Source organism: Siphateles boraxobius, unplaced genomic scaffold, assembly GCF_051911475.1.
Source record: "Siphateles boraxobius isolate OS27281-9 unplaced genomic scaffold, OSU_SipBor_1 97, whole genome shotgun sequence".
NCBI classification, from domain to species: domain Eukaryota; kingdom Metazoa; phylum Chordata; class Actinopteri; order Cypriniformes; family Leuciscidae; genus Siphateles; species Siphateles boraxobius.
Genome location: NW_027509227.1, coordinates 1,749,554 through 1,767,073, shown reverse-complemented (window position 1 = coordinate 1,767,073; position 17,520 = coordinate 1,749,554). Strand labels below are relative to the sequence as shown.

The window sequence follows — 17,520 nt, the reverse complement described above, 5'->3', positions numbered from 1 at the left end:
AGTAATGAGTAATGACTGAGTAATGAGAGTAATCACTGAGTAATAAGTAATGACTGAGTAATGAGTAACGATTGAGTAATGAGTAATGACTGAGTAATGAATAATGACTGAGTAATGAGAGTAATCACTGAGTAATGACTGAGTAATGAGAGTAATCACTGAGTAATGAGTAATGACTGACTAATGAGTAACGATTGAGTAATGAGTAATGACTGAGTAATGAATAATGACTGAGTAATGAGAGTAATGACTGACTAATGAGTAACGATTGAGTAATGAGTAATCACTGAGTAATGAGTAATGAGAGTAACGAATGAGTAATCACTGAGTAATGAGTAATGACTGAGTAATGAGAGTAATCACTGAGTAATGACTGAGTAATGAGAGTAATCACTGAGTAATGACTGAGTAATGAGAGTAACGAATGAGTAATGACTGAGTAATGAGAGCGGTGTGGAGGAACAGCTCAGCTGGACAGGGAAGCATTTCATCCATGTCTAGGTTATAAAATGTCTTCATGTTTGTTTTTCTATCGTCAACTTCTCACATTTTCTTTTAATTTATGTCTAAAATATAAAAATAAGGCTAAGGCTGACACAGGCCCTGGGGTGTACATGCGTATAGGTAATCTCAGTGATCAGCGCTGTATGCTGGCATGCACACTGTTAAGGGCACTTCAGGACACATGCCTGATTACTGTGCACACTGAGGCTGGTGAGGGACTGATGTGCTGGAAACAGTCGCTTGGAACACCAGCTTAGGTAAAGGGTTTTCAGCATTTACATTTTAACTTTTGATTAGGGAAGATTTTTTTTTTATTTTGATACATTCTATGACAGATTACCATCCTTTCCCCAGTGTTCCTCCAGTAATAATAAACATGTGTTTATTTACAATTTTTTCCAAGGTTTGGAGGTCACTGAGTTGAGTCTGCAGTTCGTGAACACACTGTGTGCCAGTGCCAGTCTTCTATCGCACTTGTTCCCCCGTGCCACACACTCAACGCTCTCGAAAAGCACGGCTATTGTCCTGTTAACTAGTTCACTGATTTTACTGAAGCTAGTTTATCATATATATATATATATAGTTTACAACACAGCTGTAAGCCAACAAAACAATATAAAAAGAGTTGATCCTGCGGCTAGAATCATGTTTATTACTCTCCCGTTCTCAGTGTCTCCTGTTTACTGTGTCTGGCTGGAAGAGAGTGAGACCAGAGCTTTTCACTGATGTATTTGAACAGCAGGTCACATGTGCCGACATCAGCCAATAGCAGCGAGTGATGAGGCCGGACGCTTCCTGAAGGCTTTCCTGAAGCACTATACTGGATTTGTGCTGTAAAACATTTATCAATATTTGTGTCTACAATTTCACAGTTTGAAATTAAATTGAAATTAAATAATGCTGATTTAAAATCCAGGATTTGCACTGTAAAACATGTTTAATGATTTCGGTGTGTTTTCCTGTAAAATATCTCCAATTTACAGTTTAAAATTAAATAATATTTAGAATCTTACTATACACATGATTTGCAGCACTGTAAAACGTAAAATGTTTTGGTTTACAGTAAAATTTACGGTTTAAAATTCAGAGCTAATACTGATTTTAAAAAAAATAGTTTGATGCTTATTATATAATACAAAGAATATAAACAAAATAACAGTCTGCCATGGCAAAGATAATATTTATTTTTTATATTTAGTCATTTTGCTTCTTTATTGCTTGAAAGGTAAGAAATATCATATATGTTTTTATTAAAGAAATACATTATAGCATAGATATCACAGATCTCGCAATATCAAAACGAGCACTTTTTGGATCTTGAATAAACAAATGCCTTGTTTATAATGCGGAGCATGTTTTAAGATATGTAACTTGCAGGATGTTTTAATAGTACAAAGACTTCTTCTGTCAAAAGATCATGGCAAGTTGGATTTCTCATGATTGCTGTAAATCTGAATATGTTATTCTCTCTGATCTGACCTGACAGCCGCATGAAAGATCTTTCATATCGCATCAGATTAATGTGGACGAGGAATGCGACACACCTGCACCGTGAGATCCAGATGTGTTACACTGACATTAGCATGTCTTTTATACACACTCACGAGGATGATATGATGCATGTGTGTGTGTCATCCATAATCTCTTCCCTTCATGCCTAATTAAACATGTTTCATGTCCCACACTGCAGGTTCATCATCATCCAGAAACATGCGTTACTGTCCCTCATTATACAGCAAATGGAAATGTCAAGAATGATCATATTTTGTGGAGATGGACTCAGCTCATTTCCCCAGTGCTGCCGGTTCTGTCTAATACTCTTTTAGATTTGTAGGAAGCTTTTCACACAACATTACTAATCTTACAGAACTCAGGAAATAAAGCGCAGAAGCTCCACGAGGACGTCTCGCTGAGGAGCGCAGATGGAGTCTATATTTAGGAGTCTATATTCACTGTAGATCTGGCCGAAACAGAAGCAGCCTGTGTGTAACATCTCAACGCAAACGCCTTCATCTCGTCAGACTCACAGTTCAACTATATCCTGATGGAGTTTAACAGCAGAATGAGATGCTTGAAATATTCACTTTCACTTCTATATTATCCAACCCCAAGGCATTTCATGCAATTGACCACACTGTAAAAAATATTTTCATGATTTATCAACAAAAAAAATCTTTTGTCAAATCAACTTAGATAATTAATGTAGTTCAGATAACATAATATATTTAGTTTCTGTTGACTAAATCAATCCCCATTGCATTAACTGACATTTTTGATTTAAAAGAACTCAATATTTTAAGGCAACCAACTTAACTTTTTTAAGTTAAACCAATAATATGTTTTTACAGTGCAGTGCCGACCTTGTTTATGGATTTATTTAAGCCTCTAATAGAGATAATTATATGACAAAATGAGTAAACACACTGATAGTAGCCTATTAAAATTTTATCAATGTTTAGTCGCAAATCTACTTCACTTTTGCATGGTTCACCCGATGTAAACGACTAAATGTGTGTGTGTGTGCACGCGCGCGCGAGAGTGCACGAGGGCTTCATGGATTTGTTTGCTGTATAATCCTGGATGGTGGAGCGGAATCGCCATCTGTTCCTCTTATGGATCAAATGTGCTCAAGATAGAGGCAGGACATCATCATCATCATCATCATCATCTGCTCTGGTGTCACCCGCCGGATCTCCCGTCCACTCTGTGTGTGTGTGTGTGTGTGTGTGTGTGAGAGAGAAGAGAAAGTCAAAGCCCGGAAATGAGAAAGGAAAGGACTGGTACATGTCATCTGGGAATCTCGCTGTGAGCCCGGCTGGAACTGATGATCTGATGCTGATGTCCTTCAGGACTGCATGATGCTGCACTGCACGAGACTGAGAGAATGTAAGTGAAACGTGTCCGGATCTCACCAATGAATACAGAATAATGAATGCACGAACATTTACTGCTGTTGACGCATGATTTGCGGAACTTTACCATAAAAATACGGTGGTGATGTTACAAGCGTTTTGATATGCTTTACAGCCCATAATAACTGTAGCCTATGTCATGAAATCGTATAATGTTTACTGTAGCCTGCAGCTATCAATATGTGTAAAATGGGCTGAGCATGCGCATATTTATGAATTTAATATTTTACCCCAAAAGTAGTCTAGATTGTAAAAAAAAAAAAAAAAAAAAACAAAAAAAAACGTTTTTTATCGTTTGCTATGATCATAAGATTGCTAATTTGTTTCCGCCCATTTCCCTTGTAACAATGCTTTCGGTTATTTTTTTCTACCATATTATGAGTTATATTGAGCCACATTATGACAATAATAACATACAAAGAACAGTTACAAAAGAGAAAAAACACACATGCAACAGACATGAACATAAACTGCATGAAACATGGTTTATAACTGATAGCTAATAAAAGTCAGACCACTTATAATTAACTAATACATCAAAAACAAATATGGTTCACATATGGTTAACATATGAGATTGCCTATACGATTTTTAACTATATTGAACTTTATTTTCGATATGTAGCCTATCAATTTAAAATATTATATTGCCTATTCAAATAGCCTAGCCTATATGACATGATAAAACCAGTTTTTACCTGTTGGATTTGGTGTTTATAACATACTACACATGTTTCATGCTAAAGGAATCGAGACTTCTGAGCTTCATCATCAGCAGTTGCAGCGTCAGGACCAGCATCAGAAACCCAAACGCGTTTCGGCCGTACGAGTGTGTCCCTGGCGGGCCGCCGTCGCGATGGGCGAGAACATGTCTAAGCGCCTGAAGCTCGTGTCGGGCTCGGAGTCCGCGATGGAGGAGCGCAGCTTCCCGAACCCGTTCCCGGACTGGGACCCGGGGCTCCTGCTGGCCCCACACGCCGGAGAACACGAGCCAGAGCCCGCAGAGCTGTTCGACGCCGCCGGGAAGGTGTGTGAGCGGGCTATCCGTAGCTTTAACGCCTGTTTGTGGCAGCAGTGTTAGTGCTGGTGTGTGTTAGTACTGGTGTGTGTTAGTGCTGGTGTGTGTCAGTACCGGTGTGTGTTAGTAGTACAGGGGTGTGTTAATAGTACAGGGGTGTGTTAATAGTACAGGTGTGTGTTAGTAGTACAGGTGTGTGTTAGTAGTACAGGTGTGTGTTAGTAGTACAGGTGTGTGTTAGTAGTACAGGTGTGTGTTAGTAGTACAGGTGTGTGTGTGTTAGTGATACAGGTGTGTGTGTGTGTTAGTAGTATAGGTGTGTGTGTGTTAGTAGTACAGGTGTGTGTGTGTTAGTAGTACAGGTGTGTGTGTGTTAGTAGTACAGGGGTGTGTATGTTAGTAGTACAGGGGTGTGTGTGTTAGTAGTACAGGGGTGTGTATGTTAGTAGTACAGGGGTGTGTGTGTTAGTAGTACAGGGGTGTGTGTGTTAGTAGTACAAGTGTGTGTTAGTAGTACAGGTGTGTGTTAGTAGTACAGGGGTGTGTTAGTAGTACAGGTGTGTGTTAGTAGTACAGGTGTGTGTTAGTAGTACAGGTGTGTGTTAGTAGTACAGGTGTGTGTTAGTAGTACAGGGGTGTGTGTGTTAGTAGTACAGGGGTGTGTGTGTTAGTAGTACAGGTGTGTGTTAGTAGTACAGGTGTGTGTTAGTAGTACAGGGGTGTGTTAGTAGTACAGGGGTGTGTTAGTAGTACAGGTGTGTGTTAGTAGTACAGGGGTGTGTTAGTAGTACAGGGGTGTGTGTGTTAGTAGTACAGGGGTGTGTTAGTAGTACAGGGGTGTGTTAGTAGTACAGGGGTGTGTGTGTTAGTAGTACAGGGGTGTGTGTGTTAGTAGTACAGGGGTGTGTGTGTTAGTAGTACAGGGGTGTGTTAGTAGTACAGGGGTGTGTGTGTTAGTAGTACAGGGGTGTGTGTGTTAGTAGTACAGGTGTGTGTTAGTAGGTGTGTGTGTGTTAGTAGTACAGGTGTGTGTGTTAGTAGTACAGGTGTGTGTGTGTTAGTAGTATAGGTGTGTGTGTGTTAGTAGTACAGGTGTGTGTGTGTTAGTAGTACAGGGGTGTGTGTGTTAGTAGTACAGGGGTGTGTGTGTTAGTAGTACAGGTGTGTGTTAGTAGTACAGGTGTGTGTTAGTAGTACAGGGGTGTGTTAGTAGTACAGGTGTGTGTTAGTAGTACAGGTGTGTGTTAGTAGTACAGGTGTGTGTTAGTAGTACAGGGGTGTGTGTGTTAGTAGTACAGGTGTGTGTTAGTAGTACAGGTGTGTGTTAGTAGTACAGGGGTGTGTTAGTAGTACAGGGGTGTGTTAGTAGTACAGGGGTTTGTTAGTAGTACAGGTGTGTGTTAGTAGTACAGGGGTGTGTTAGTAGTACAGGGGTGTGTTAGTAGTACAGGGGTGTGTTAGTAGTACAGGTGTGTGTTAGTAGTACAGGTGTGTGTTAGTAGTACAGGGGTGTGTTAGTAGTACAGGTGTGTGTTAGTAGTACAGGTGTGTGTTAGTAGTACAGGTGTGTGTTAGTAGTACAGGTGTGTGTTAGTAGTACAGGGGTGTGTTAGTAGTACAGGTGTGTGTTAGTAGTACAGGTGTGTGTTAGTAGTACAGGTGTGTGTTAGTAGTACAGGGGTGTGTTAGTAGTACAGGGGTGTGTTAGTAGTACAGGTGTGTGTTAGTAGTACAGGTGTGTGTTAGTAGTACAGGGGTGTGTTAGTAGTACAGGTGTGTGTTAGTAGTACAGGGGTGTGTTAGTAGTACAGGGGTGTGTTAGTAGTACAGGGGTGTGTGTGTTAGTAGTACAGGGGTGTGTGTGTTAGTAGTACAGGTGTGTGTTAGTAGTACAGGGGTGTGTGTGTTAGTAGTACAGGGGTGTGTGTGTTAGTAGTACAGGTGTGTGTTAGTAGTACAGGGGTGTGTGTGTTAGTAGTACAGGTGTGTGTTAGTAATACAGGGGTGTGTTAGTAGTACAGGGGTGTGTGTGTTAGTAGTACAGGGGTGTGTGTGTTAGTAGTACAGGGGTGTGTGTGTTAGTAGTACAGGGGTGTGTGTGTGTTAGTAGTACAGGTGTGTGTTAGTAGTACAGGGGTGTGTTAGTAGTACAGGGGTGTGTTAGTAGTACAGGGGTGTGTGTGTTAGTAGTACAGGGGTGTGTGTGTTAGTAGTACAGGGGTGTGTGTGTTAGTAGTACAGGGGTGTGTGTGTTAGTAGTACAGGGGTGTGTGTGTTAGTAGTACAGGTGTGTGTTAGTAGTACAGGGGTGTGTTAGTAGTACAGGGGTGTGTGTGTTAGTAGTACAGGGGTGTGTGTGTTAGTAGTACAGGGGTGTGTGTGTTAGTAGTACAGGGGTGTGTGTGTTAGTAGTACAGGGGTGTGTGTGTTAGTAGTACAGGGGTGTGTTAGTAGTACAGTGGTGTGTTAGTAGTACAGGTGTGTGTTAGTAGTACAGGGGTGTCTTAGTAGTACAGGGGTGTGTGTGTTAGTAGTACAGGGGTGTGTGTGTTAGTAGTACAGGGGTGTGTGTGTTAGTAGTACAGGGGTGTGTGTGTTAGTAGTACAGGGGTGTGTGTGTTAGTAGTACAGGTGTGTGTTAGTAGTACAGGGGTGTGTGTGTTAGTAGTACAGGGGTGTGTGTGTTAGTAGTACAGGGGTGTGTGTGTTAGTAGTACAGGGGTGTGTGTGTTAGTAGTACAGGGGTGTGTGTGTTAGTAGTACAGGGGTGTGTGTGTTAGTAGTACAGGGGTGTGTGTGTTAGTAGTACAGGGGTGTGTTAGTAGTACAGGGGTGTGTGTGTTAGTAGTACAGGGGTGTGTGTGTTAGTAGTACAGGGGTGTGTGTGTTAGTAGTACAGGGGTGTGTGTGTTAGTAGTACAGGGGTGTGTGTGTTAGTAGTACAGGGGTGTGTGTGTTAGTAGTACAGGGGTGTGTTAGTAGTACAGTGGTGTGTTAGTAGTACAGGTGTGTGTTAGTAGTACAGGGGTGTGTTAGTAGTACAGGGGTGTGTGTGTTAGTAGTACAGGGGTGTGTGTGTTAGTAGTACAGGGGTGTGTGTGTTAGTAGTACAGGGGTGTGTGTGTTAGTAGTACAGGGGTGTGTGTGTTAGTAGTACAGGGGTGTGTGTGTTAGTAGTACAGGGGTGTGTGTGTTAGTAGTACAGGGGTGTGTGTGTGTTAGTAGTACAGGGGTGTGTGTGTTAGTAGTACAGGTGTGTGTTAGTAGTACAGGTGTGTGTTAGTAGTACAGGGGTGTGTGTGTTAGTAGTACAGGGGTGTGTGTGTTAGTAGTACAGGGGTGTGTGTGTTAGTAGTACAGGGGTGTGTGTGTTAGTAGTACAGGGGTGTGTGTGTTAGTAGTACAGGTGTGTGTTAGTAGTACAGGGGTGTGTTAGTAGTACAGGGGTGTGTGTGTTAGTAGTACAGGGGTGTGTCAGTAGTACAGGGGTGTGTGTGTGTTAGTAGTACAGGGGTGTGTGTGTTAGTAGTACAGGGGTGTGTGTGTTAGTAGTACAGGGGTGTGTTAGTAGTACAGTGGTGTGTTAGTAGTACAGGTGTGTGTTAGTAGTACAGGGGTGTGTGTGTTAGTAGTACAGGGGTGTGTGTGTTAGTAGTACAGGGGTGTGTGTGTTAGTAGTACAGGGGTGTGTTAGTAGTACAGGTGTGTGTTAGTAGTACAGGGGTGTGTGTGTTAGTAGTACAGGGGTGTGTGTGTTAGTAGTACAGGGGTGTGTGTGTTAGTAGTACAGGGGTGTGTGTGTTAGTAGTACAGGGGTGTGTGTGTTAGTAGTACAGGGGTGTGTGTGTTAGTAGTAGAGTGGTGTGTTAGTAGTACAGGTGTGTGTTAGTAGTACAGGTGTGTGTTAGTAGTACAGGGGTGTGTTAGTAGTACAGGGGTGTGTGTGTTAGTAGTACAGGGGTGTGTGTGTTAGTAGTACAGGTGTGTGTTAGTAGTACAGGGGTGTGTGTGTTAGTAGTACAGGGGTGTGTGTGTTAGTAGTACAGGGGTGTGTTAGTAGTACAGGGGTGTGTTAGTAGTACAGGGGTGTGTGTGTTAGTAGTACAGGGGTGTGTTAGTAGTACAGGGGTGTGTTAGTAGTACAGGTGTGTGTTAGTAGTACAGGTGTGTGTTAGTAGTACAGGGGTGTGTTAGTAGTACAGGGGTGTGTTAGTAGTACAGGGGTGGGTGTGTTAGTAGTACAGGTGTGTGTTAGTAGTACAGGTGTGTGTTAGTAGTACAGGGGTGTGTTAGTAGTACAGGGGTGTGTGTGTTAGTAGTACAGGTGTGTGTTAGTAGTACAGGGGTGTGTTAGTAGTACAGGGGTGTGTTAGTAGTACAGGGGTGTGTTAGTAGTACAGGGGTGTGTTAGTAGTACAGGGGTGTGTTAGTAGTACAGGTGTGTGTTAGTAGTACAGGGGTGTGTTAGTAGTACAGGGGTGGGTGTGTTAGTAGTACAGGGGTGGGTGTGTTAGTAGTACAGGTGTGTGTTAGTAGTACAGGTGTGTGTTAGTAGTACAGGTGTGTGTTAGTAGTACAGGGGTGTGTTAGTAGTACAGGTGTGTGTTAGTAGTACAGGTGTGTGTTAGTAGTACAGGGGTGTGTTAGTAGTACAGGGGTGTGTTAGTAGTACAGGGGTGTGTTAGTAGTACAGGTGTGTGTTAGTAGTACAGGTGTGTGTTAGTAGTACAGGGGTGTGTTAGTAGTACAGGGGTGTGTTAGTAGTACAGGTGTGTGTTAGTAGTACAGGTGTGTGTTAGTAGTACAGGGGTGTGTTAGTAGTACAGGGGTGTGTTAGTAGTACAGGTGTGTGTTAGTAGTACAGGGGTGTGTTAGTAGTACAGGTGTGTGTTAGTAGTACAGGTGTGTGTTAGTAGTACAGGGGTGTGTTAGTAGTACAGGGGTGTGTTAGTAGTACAGGTGTGTGTTAGTAGTACAGGGGTGTGTTAGTAGTACAGGTGTGTGTTAGTAGTACAGGTGTGTGTTAGTAGTACAGGGGTGTGTTAGTAGTACAGGGGTGTGTGTGTTAGTAGTACAGGGGTGTGTTAGTAGTACAGGGGTGTGTTAGTAGTACAGGTGTGTGTTAGTAGTACAGGTGTGTGTTAGTAGTACAGGGGTGTGTTAGTAGTACAGGTGTGTGTTAGTAGTACAGGTGTATGTTAGTAGTACAGGTGTGTGTTAGTAGTACAGGTGTGTGTTAGTAGTACAGGTGTGTGTTAGTAGTACAGGGGTGTGTTAGTAGTACAGGTGTGTGTTAGTAGTACAGGTGTGTGTTAGTAGTACAGGTGTGTGTTAGTAGTACAGGGGTGTGTTAGTAGTACAGGTGTGTGTTAGTAGTACAGGTGTGTGTTAGTAGTACAGGTGTGTGTTAGTAGTACAGGGGTGTGTTAGTAGTACAGGGGTGTGTTAGTAGTACAGGGGTGTGTTAGTAGTACAGGTGTGTGTTAGTAGTACAGGGGTGTGTTAGTAGTACAGGTGTGTGTTAGTAGTACAGGTGTGTGTTAGTAGTACAGGTGTGTGTTAGTAGTACAGGGGTGTGTGTGTTAGTAGTACAGGGGTGTGTGTGTTAGTAGTACAGGGGTGTGTTAGTAGTACAGGTGTGTGTTAGTAGTACAGGGGTGTGTGTGTTAGTAGTACAGGTGTGTGTTAGTAGTACAGGGGTGTGTTAGTAGTACAGGGGTGTGTTAGTAGTACAGGTGTGTGTTAGTAGTACAGGTGTGTGTTAGTAGTACAGGTGTGTGTTAGTAGTACAGGTGTGTGTTAGTAGTACAGGTGTGTGTTAGTAGTACAGGTGTGTGTTAGTAGTACAGGGGTGTGTGTGTTAGTAGTACAGGGGTGTGTGTGTTAGTAGTACAGGGGTGTGTTAGTAGTACAGGGGTGTGTTAGTAGTACAGGGGTGTGTTAGTAGTACAGGTGTGTGTTAGTAGTACAGGTGTGTGTTAGTAGTACAGGGGTGTGTGTGTTAGTAGTACAGGGGTGTGTGTGTTAGTAGTACAGGTGTGTGTTAGTAGTACATGGGTGTGTGTGTTAGTAGTACAGGGGTGTGTGTGTTAGTAGTACAGGTGTGTGTTAGTAGTACAGGGGTGTGTGTGTTAGTAGTACAGGGGTGTGTGTGTTAGTAGTACAGGGGTGTGTTAGTAGTACAGGGGTGTGTGTGTTAGTAGTACAGGTGTGTGTTAGTAGTACAGGTGTGTGTTAGTAGTACAGGGGTGTGTGTGTTAGTAGTACAGGGGTGTGTGTGTTAGTAGTACAGGGGTGTGTTAGTAGTACAGGTGTGTGTGTGTTAGTAGTACAGGTGTGTGTTAGTAGTACAGGTGTGTGTTAGTAGTACAGGTGTGTGTTAGTAGTACAGGTGTGTGTTAGTAGTACAGGGGTGTGTGTGTTAGTAGTACAGGGGTGTGTGTGTTAGTAGTACAGGGGTGTGTGTGTTAGTAGTACAGGTGTGTGTTAGTAGTACAGGTGTGTGTTAGTAGTACAGGGGTGTGTGTGTTAGTAGTACAGGTGTGTTAGTACTGTTAACATTAGTTAACTTTAGTTAATGTATTAACTAACATTAACTATCCATGAGCAATACATTGGTTACTATATTAGTTAATCTTTGTGAATGATAGTTAATATAAATACAGCTGTTCATTGTTTGTTCATGTCAGTTCACAGAGCATTAACTAATGTTAACAAATATAATCTTTTATTTTAATTAATAATAATAAAATTAGTATTATAATAACAACATTTTAATAATGTATTAGTCAATGTTGAAATTAATATTAACTAAGAGTAATAAATGCTGTAGAAGTATTGTTCATTCTTTGTTTGGGAACACTTTATATTAATATTCATTAGTAAACATGAACTATCGCGTTTCCTCTTCTGCTTTATGTAGACAATTCATGATCAATCATCTAAAAATACACTCTCGTCAATGTATTTAATTAGTCCAACAGTGGAGACCCCACAGGAGATTTCTGTCATTTCCTCTGAAAGTCATATTTTCATAACTGCATCCTAAATTCACAATTAAATCATCTTTCATACTTTGACAAAATTAGAGCTTGATTCTAATACAGGTCCTTCTAAAAAAATTTGCATATTGTGATAAAGTTCATTATTTTCCATAATGTAATGATAAAATGTAATGATAAAAATTTGCCTCCATGCCACGCCGCATTGAAGCAGTCATTTCTGCAAAAGGATTCCCGACCAAGTATTGAGTGCATAACTGAACATAATTATTTGAAGGGTGACTTTTTTGTATTAAAAACACTTCTTTTATTGGTCGGATGAAATATGCTAATTTTCTGAGATAGGAATTTTGGGTTTTCATGAGCTGTATGCCAAAATCATCAGTATTAAAACAATAAAAGACCTGAAATATTTCAGTTGGTGTGCAATGAATCTAAAATATATTAAAGTTTAATTTCTATCATTACATTATGGAAAATAATGAACCTTTATCACAATATGCTAATTTTTTTAGAAGGACCTGTATTATAACTCAAACTTTCAGGGAAAATGTTTTTAAACAAAGACTGGAAGACTTGTGGAAGCTTAGTGATGGTGACATTAAAGTCATGTGATCGTGGTTTAATTCTTTGTTTAGCTTTTGACTTCTGCTGATTTACGCTTTTTTTTTTTGCTAATTCTTTGAGAAGGACCTGTATATATTCACATAGAAACAGCTGTTTTACAGTGGAATAATATTTCTCTGTTTTTTTTCTATTTCTGATCAAATGAACGCAACCTTAGTGTGCAGAACAGACTCAGAAACATTAACACATCTCACTGACCCCAAACCCTTGACCAGAATAAACGCTTGTGTTTTTGTGTAGCGTAGTGTAACAAACATAACCATCTTCCCTTCAGGGATTATTTGCTGGTTAATCTCTTCAGATGAGCGGACAGCAGCTTCACTCTTCACTGAGGGTTTTCACACACGATTGAATATTAACACTGTCGATCTGTGTTTGATGCCACCATTTCTTAGATCATGAAAAATGTGACGTTCTAGATTGGAGGGTTAAAAGAAAAATAGTGATCATAAACCATTGGAAGAAGTCATTAATTCACATAAAATGCCTGTCTTTAAAGGGATACTCCACCAGTTTTTCTTATTAAACTATGTTATTCCCTTAACTAAGACGAGTTGATACATACCTCTCTCGTCTCAGTGCGTGCACTATATCGCTCTGTATTGCCGCAAAACTATGTTAGCACTTAGCTTAGCCCATGCATTAAATATGGGCCAAGCAGAGAAGCGACCAAACACTTCCACGTTTTCCCTATGTAAACACAGTTACTCGAGTAGTGTAACTTGACCTGGGCTGGTGACACAAAATAAACCGTTGCGCTTTTCTAAGCGTTTAAAATTGATGACTATTGTATGGCGGAATACCATAACAAGTGCTTTTGAGCTGATAGCACAGATAGTAAAAGTCACGTTGGTTGTATTGACGGAAATGTCAGAGGGAGAGGAAGCGGGAGCCGGTAAGAGGACTTTTCACGAGTGAAGATATTATTGCACCAAGTCGAAGTGCTCAAAAGCACTTGTTATGGTATTCCGCCATACAATAGTCATCAATTTTAAACGCTTAGAAAAGCGCAACGGTTTATTTTGTGTCACCAGCCCAGGTCAAGTTACACTACTCGAGTAACTGTGTTTACATAGGGAAAACGTGGAAGTGTTTGGTCGCTTCTCTGCTTGGCCCATATTTAATGCATGGGCTAAGCTAAGTGCTAACATAGTTTTGCGGCAATACAGAGCGATATAGTGCACGCACTGAGACGAGAGAGGTATGTATCAACTCGTCTTAGTTAAGGGAATAACATAGTTTAATAAGAAAAACTGGTGGAGTATCCCTTTAAAGGCTTAATATTTAAAGGCAATATTAATATATTTACATATGAAACATTGATAATAATCATAAATGTTTCTTGAGCATCAAATCATCATATTATAGTGATTTCTGAAGGATCATGTGACACTGAAGACTGGAGTAATGATGCTGAAAATTCACAGGAATAAATTACACTTTACTATATATTCACATAGAAAACAGCTGATTTACATTATATTAATATTTCACTGTTTTTTAGATTTGACTAGATCTGATGTTTCTTTGCACATACACTATGACAGTGTCATGCTATCTTTGAGTGCCATGTAATATCAGATAATCATGGTATTACTCTCGGATACTGTTACTGTACCATGGCAGTACCAGTGTATTTTATGTAAAGGTTTTAGCTTCATTTTAAAGTAATATTTTGTACCGTCATAGCATTTCTATCACACTCTGAGGCTGAGAAGTGCTTTAGATATAAAACCATCTAACACACTCGTTTTAAAACCATCTTTATATCTACATCTCTGTTTTCCCCATTGTAGAGGAAAGATCAGAAACGATTTTCCGTTTGTACTCCCGCAGTGGTTCAGGGTTCAGCGGCGTCTCTCGTTTCCGTCTCCTCACCTGTCAATCATCTCTCTGCAGTGAAACATGTTCATTTCTAGATTTGGTTCAGACTGCAGCAGCAAAGTTTCCGCATCACTCTCTCTATTGCAGTATTCTTTACTATAATGGCATAGTAGGAAGAACATTTTCTCGTTCAACCACAGCTTGTTTCTGTGCATTTTTTAATATATTGACTGCATTTGTCAAGCTCAACCATTCAACCCTGGGAAATATACAACATAGGTGAAAATACATATGTGTGCTTCAAATATCTGCCCCTAGTGGACATTTGTGGGATTATTTCAGTTCCTTCGGTACTACCGTATTTACTTGCGCATGTCAGTGTGTTTGTCGTAGTTTCTGTCCGCAGGTGAGTGTGTTATAGGCCAGGGTTGCTTCTCATTAAGATTCGGCACACACACACACACACACACACACACACACACACACACACACACACACACACACACACACACACACACACACACACACACACACACACACACACACACACACACACACACTGCTGCAGCAGAACCAAATAACTCTGGATTCGATTCCCCCTTCACTCTTCCCTGACCACGGTTTCCAAGCTATTGGACTCAGACTTTCAGAAATAGCAATACACATTATGATTTTCCCCCTGTGGCAAGAAAAAAACAGTCTGAATAAAAGGATTTTTTTTTTACTATTTTCATCGTATCAGTAGTATTAGTAGAGCTGCACGATTAATCGTTAATAGATTGTGATCTCGATTAAAACACCCACACAATCTTATTCCTTAATTACAACGATTCTCCTGTGTCTATTAAAGCTTTGACGAGTGCGATCACAGTGAACATTCAGATCTGTGAGAGCCGTTGTTATGTATAGATATGAAACGGCTTCACAAACTGTCTTTTCAACCACACAGTATCATTACTTCTGTCTTACAATCATTCATATTATCACTGCAGTACTGGGATACAAGTTTATAGTTTGGATATAAAAACTGATGTCTATGAAAGCGATCAAACTAGAGTAAATCACCTTTTGAAAATAACCTGATGCTTCATATAAAAATGTTGTTACACCAGTAGGTGGCGACATGTGACTGTTAAATGTGTTTGTCATCGAATCATTCATTCAAGAGATTCTTTCAGAAATTCTGATTCATCCAGTAATGAATCAAGTGAAGTCTTTATAAGTGAGTCATTAATTTAAACTGATTTTTTTAAATAATTCAAATTAATTCAATATTTTTTAAATAGACCGCCGCATTTAGTATTTTTTCCGAACCTCTAGTAAATTACGTTATGTGGTCTGTTTAGTGCGGTGGCTGAGAGAGCTCAGTGCTGCAACTGAAGAAAACACATGCAAATTAAGAAAACATCAGTTTTACAACATGTGTGTGCTCCAAATACTCACAACACAACCAAACACAGACACAGCGGGGATGTTTCCAGGGGACCCGATAAGGGCCGGACCGGCTGGACACGCTTACAGCTGAGTCTACTATTCTTTTCTTTTCTTTTTTTTTGCAAAACACGCAGAGATGACATACAACTTTGTATAGCCTACAATATGTTCAATGTCATCAGAATACAAATGAAAAAAGAAGAGCTAACAATGAGCTGAAAACTAAAAAAGATTGAGAAAAAGTACATGAGGGTAATATTTTAATCTATACATCAGTTACACAAATTTTGTCATGTTATGCTTTAGTTTCATAAGAAATGTTAGGTAATGCAGGTGAGACGGCAAGTTTTAAATTTGAGACACTTAAACACAGATACATAACGCTTATTTTAAACTTTTTCGAATAAAATGTATATTTATTTGCAACAGTTATGTTAATAGCAATAATACGATATTTCTGTCGTAAGAACAGCTGTTTTGTCATGGGAACATCCCAGGTGAGAATGAGGAAATTACATTGTCTTTCGTTGCTCCCTTCAGCAAGTGCGATCCAAACGGCTACATGATGGCACACTAGTGCCCTGCTCACTCCAAGTGCCCACTAGTCCACTAGTGCTCTGCCCTGGGAAGGGAGTAGGGCACAGGGTGCTCACGAGCTGTAAGCGTGTCCAGCCGGTCCGGCACTTATCGGGTCCCCTGGAAACATTCCCGTTCTGCAGCGCGTGTCTGTGTTTGGTTGTGAAGTGAGTATTTGGAGCACACACGTGTTGTAAAACTGATGAAGAATATTTTTAGGCAGATCATTCCACCAACAGGGAACAGTCATGGTAAAGGTCAGAGAAAGAGATTTTGTGCCTCTTTGAGATGGTACCAAAAGACGACATAGCAGAGCAGAGCACAAGTTTCTGGATGGCACATAAGTCTGGAGTAATGAGTTTAGGTAAGAGGGAGCAGTGCCAGTGGTTGTTCTGTAGGCATACGTCAGTGACTTGAATTTAATGCGAGCGGCAACTGGCAACCAGTGCAATTTTGTGAGGAGAGGAGTGACGTGTGTCCCTTCGGCTCATTAAAGACCACTCTTGCTGCAGCATTCTGGATCAATTGTAGAGGTTTGACAGAGCAAGCTCGAAGACCAGCCAGTAGAGCATTATAATAGTCCAGTCTGGATAGAACAAGAACACAGCTTGGTTTATTGCGTTACAATACTTAGTGCCAGTGTGCCTTTATGTCAACTAATTATAAAACTAATTATGTTTGCCAAATTAATCTTGGAAGCTTACTTAGAACTCTTTTTTCCTTGTATGGAAATAGATCAGTGATGCATTTCAGAAGAAAGTGCAGAGTAAAATCAAAGATCTTCTTCAACAAATGGAGGAGGGCCTGAAGACGGCAGATCCACACGATTTCTCCACCTACACCGGCTGGACAGGTGAGCGCGCGCATGCGTGGACAGGTGAGCGCACGAATGCCTAGACAGGTGAGCACACACATGCCCGGAGAGGTGAGCGCCCGCATGCCCGGACAGTTGAGCGCCCGCATGCCCGGACAGGTGAGCGCCCGCATGCCCGGACAGGTGAGCGCGCGCCCGCATGCCCGGACAGGTGAGCGCGCGCCCGCATGCCCGGACAGGTGAGCGCGCGCCCGCATGCCCGGACAGGTGAGCGCGCGCCCGCATGCCCGGACAGGTGAGCGCGCGCCCGCATGCCCGGACAGGTGAGCGCCGCGCATGCCCGGACAGGTGAGCGCCCGCATGCCCGGACAGTTGAGCGCGCGCATGCCCGGACAGGTGAGCGCGCGCATGCCCGGACAGTTGAGCGCGCGCATGCCCGGACAGGTGAGCGCCGCGCATGCCCGGACAGGTGAGCGCCGCGCATGCCCGGACAGGTGAGCGCCGCGCATGCCCGGACAGGTGAGCGCCGCGCATGCCCGGACAGGTGAGCGCCGCGCATGCCCGGACAGGTGAGCGCCGCGCATGCCCGGACAGGTGAGCGCCGCGCATGCCCGGACAGGTGAGCGCCGCGTATGCCCGGACAGGTGAGCGCCGCGCATGCCCGGACAGGTGAGCGCCGCGCATGCCCGGACAGGTGAGCGCCGCGCATGCCCGGACAGGTGAGCGCCGCGCATGCCCGGACAGGTGAGCGCTGCGCTCCCCGGACTTTTTTTTTGTGCAAAAAAGGCACAAATTGTGTGCCTTTGTTCAT

The 17,520-nt window shown here is 42.0% G+C and overlaps 1 protein-coding gene across 2 annotated transcripts in view; it reads left to right on the top strand.

Annotated features, from left to right (window-relative positions):
- The first annotated feature begins 3,043 nt into the window (after positions 1 to 3,043).
- The window catches only part of lancl2 (LanC lantibiotic synthetase component C-like 2 (bacterial)), an 84,473-nt gene continuing 69,996 nt past the window's right edge, over positions 3,044 to 17,520 (top strand). Inside the window, exons 1-3 of one of the 2 annotated variants that reach the window (XM_077225002.1) lie at positions 3,044 to 3,390; positions 4,162 to 4,442; positions 16,631 to 16,748. In XM_077225002.1, the coding sequence (XP_077081117.1) occupies positions 4,272 to 4,442; positions 16,631 to 16,748 (289 nt within the window). In that variant the 5' untranslated portion in view covers positions 3,044 to 3,390; positions 4,162 to 4,271. The remainder of the gene's footprint in view (positions 3,391 to 4,161; positions 4,443 to 16,630; positions 16,749 to 17,520) is intronic. The other variant, XM_077225004.1, reaches the window with a different exon arrangement.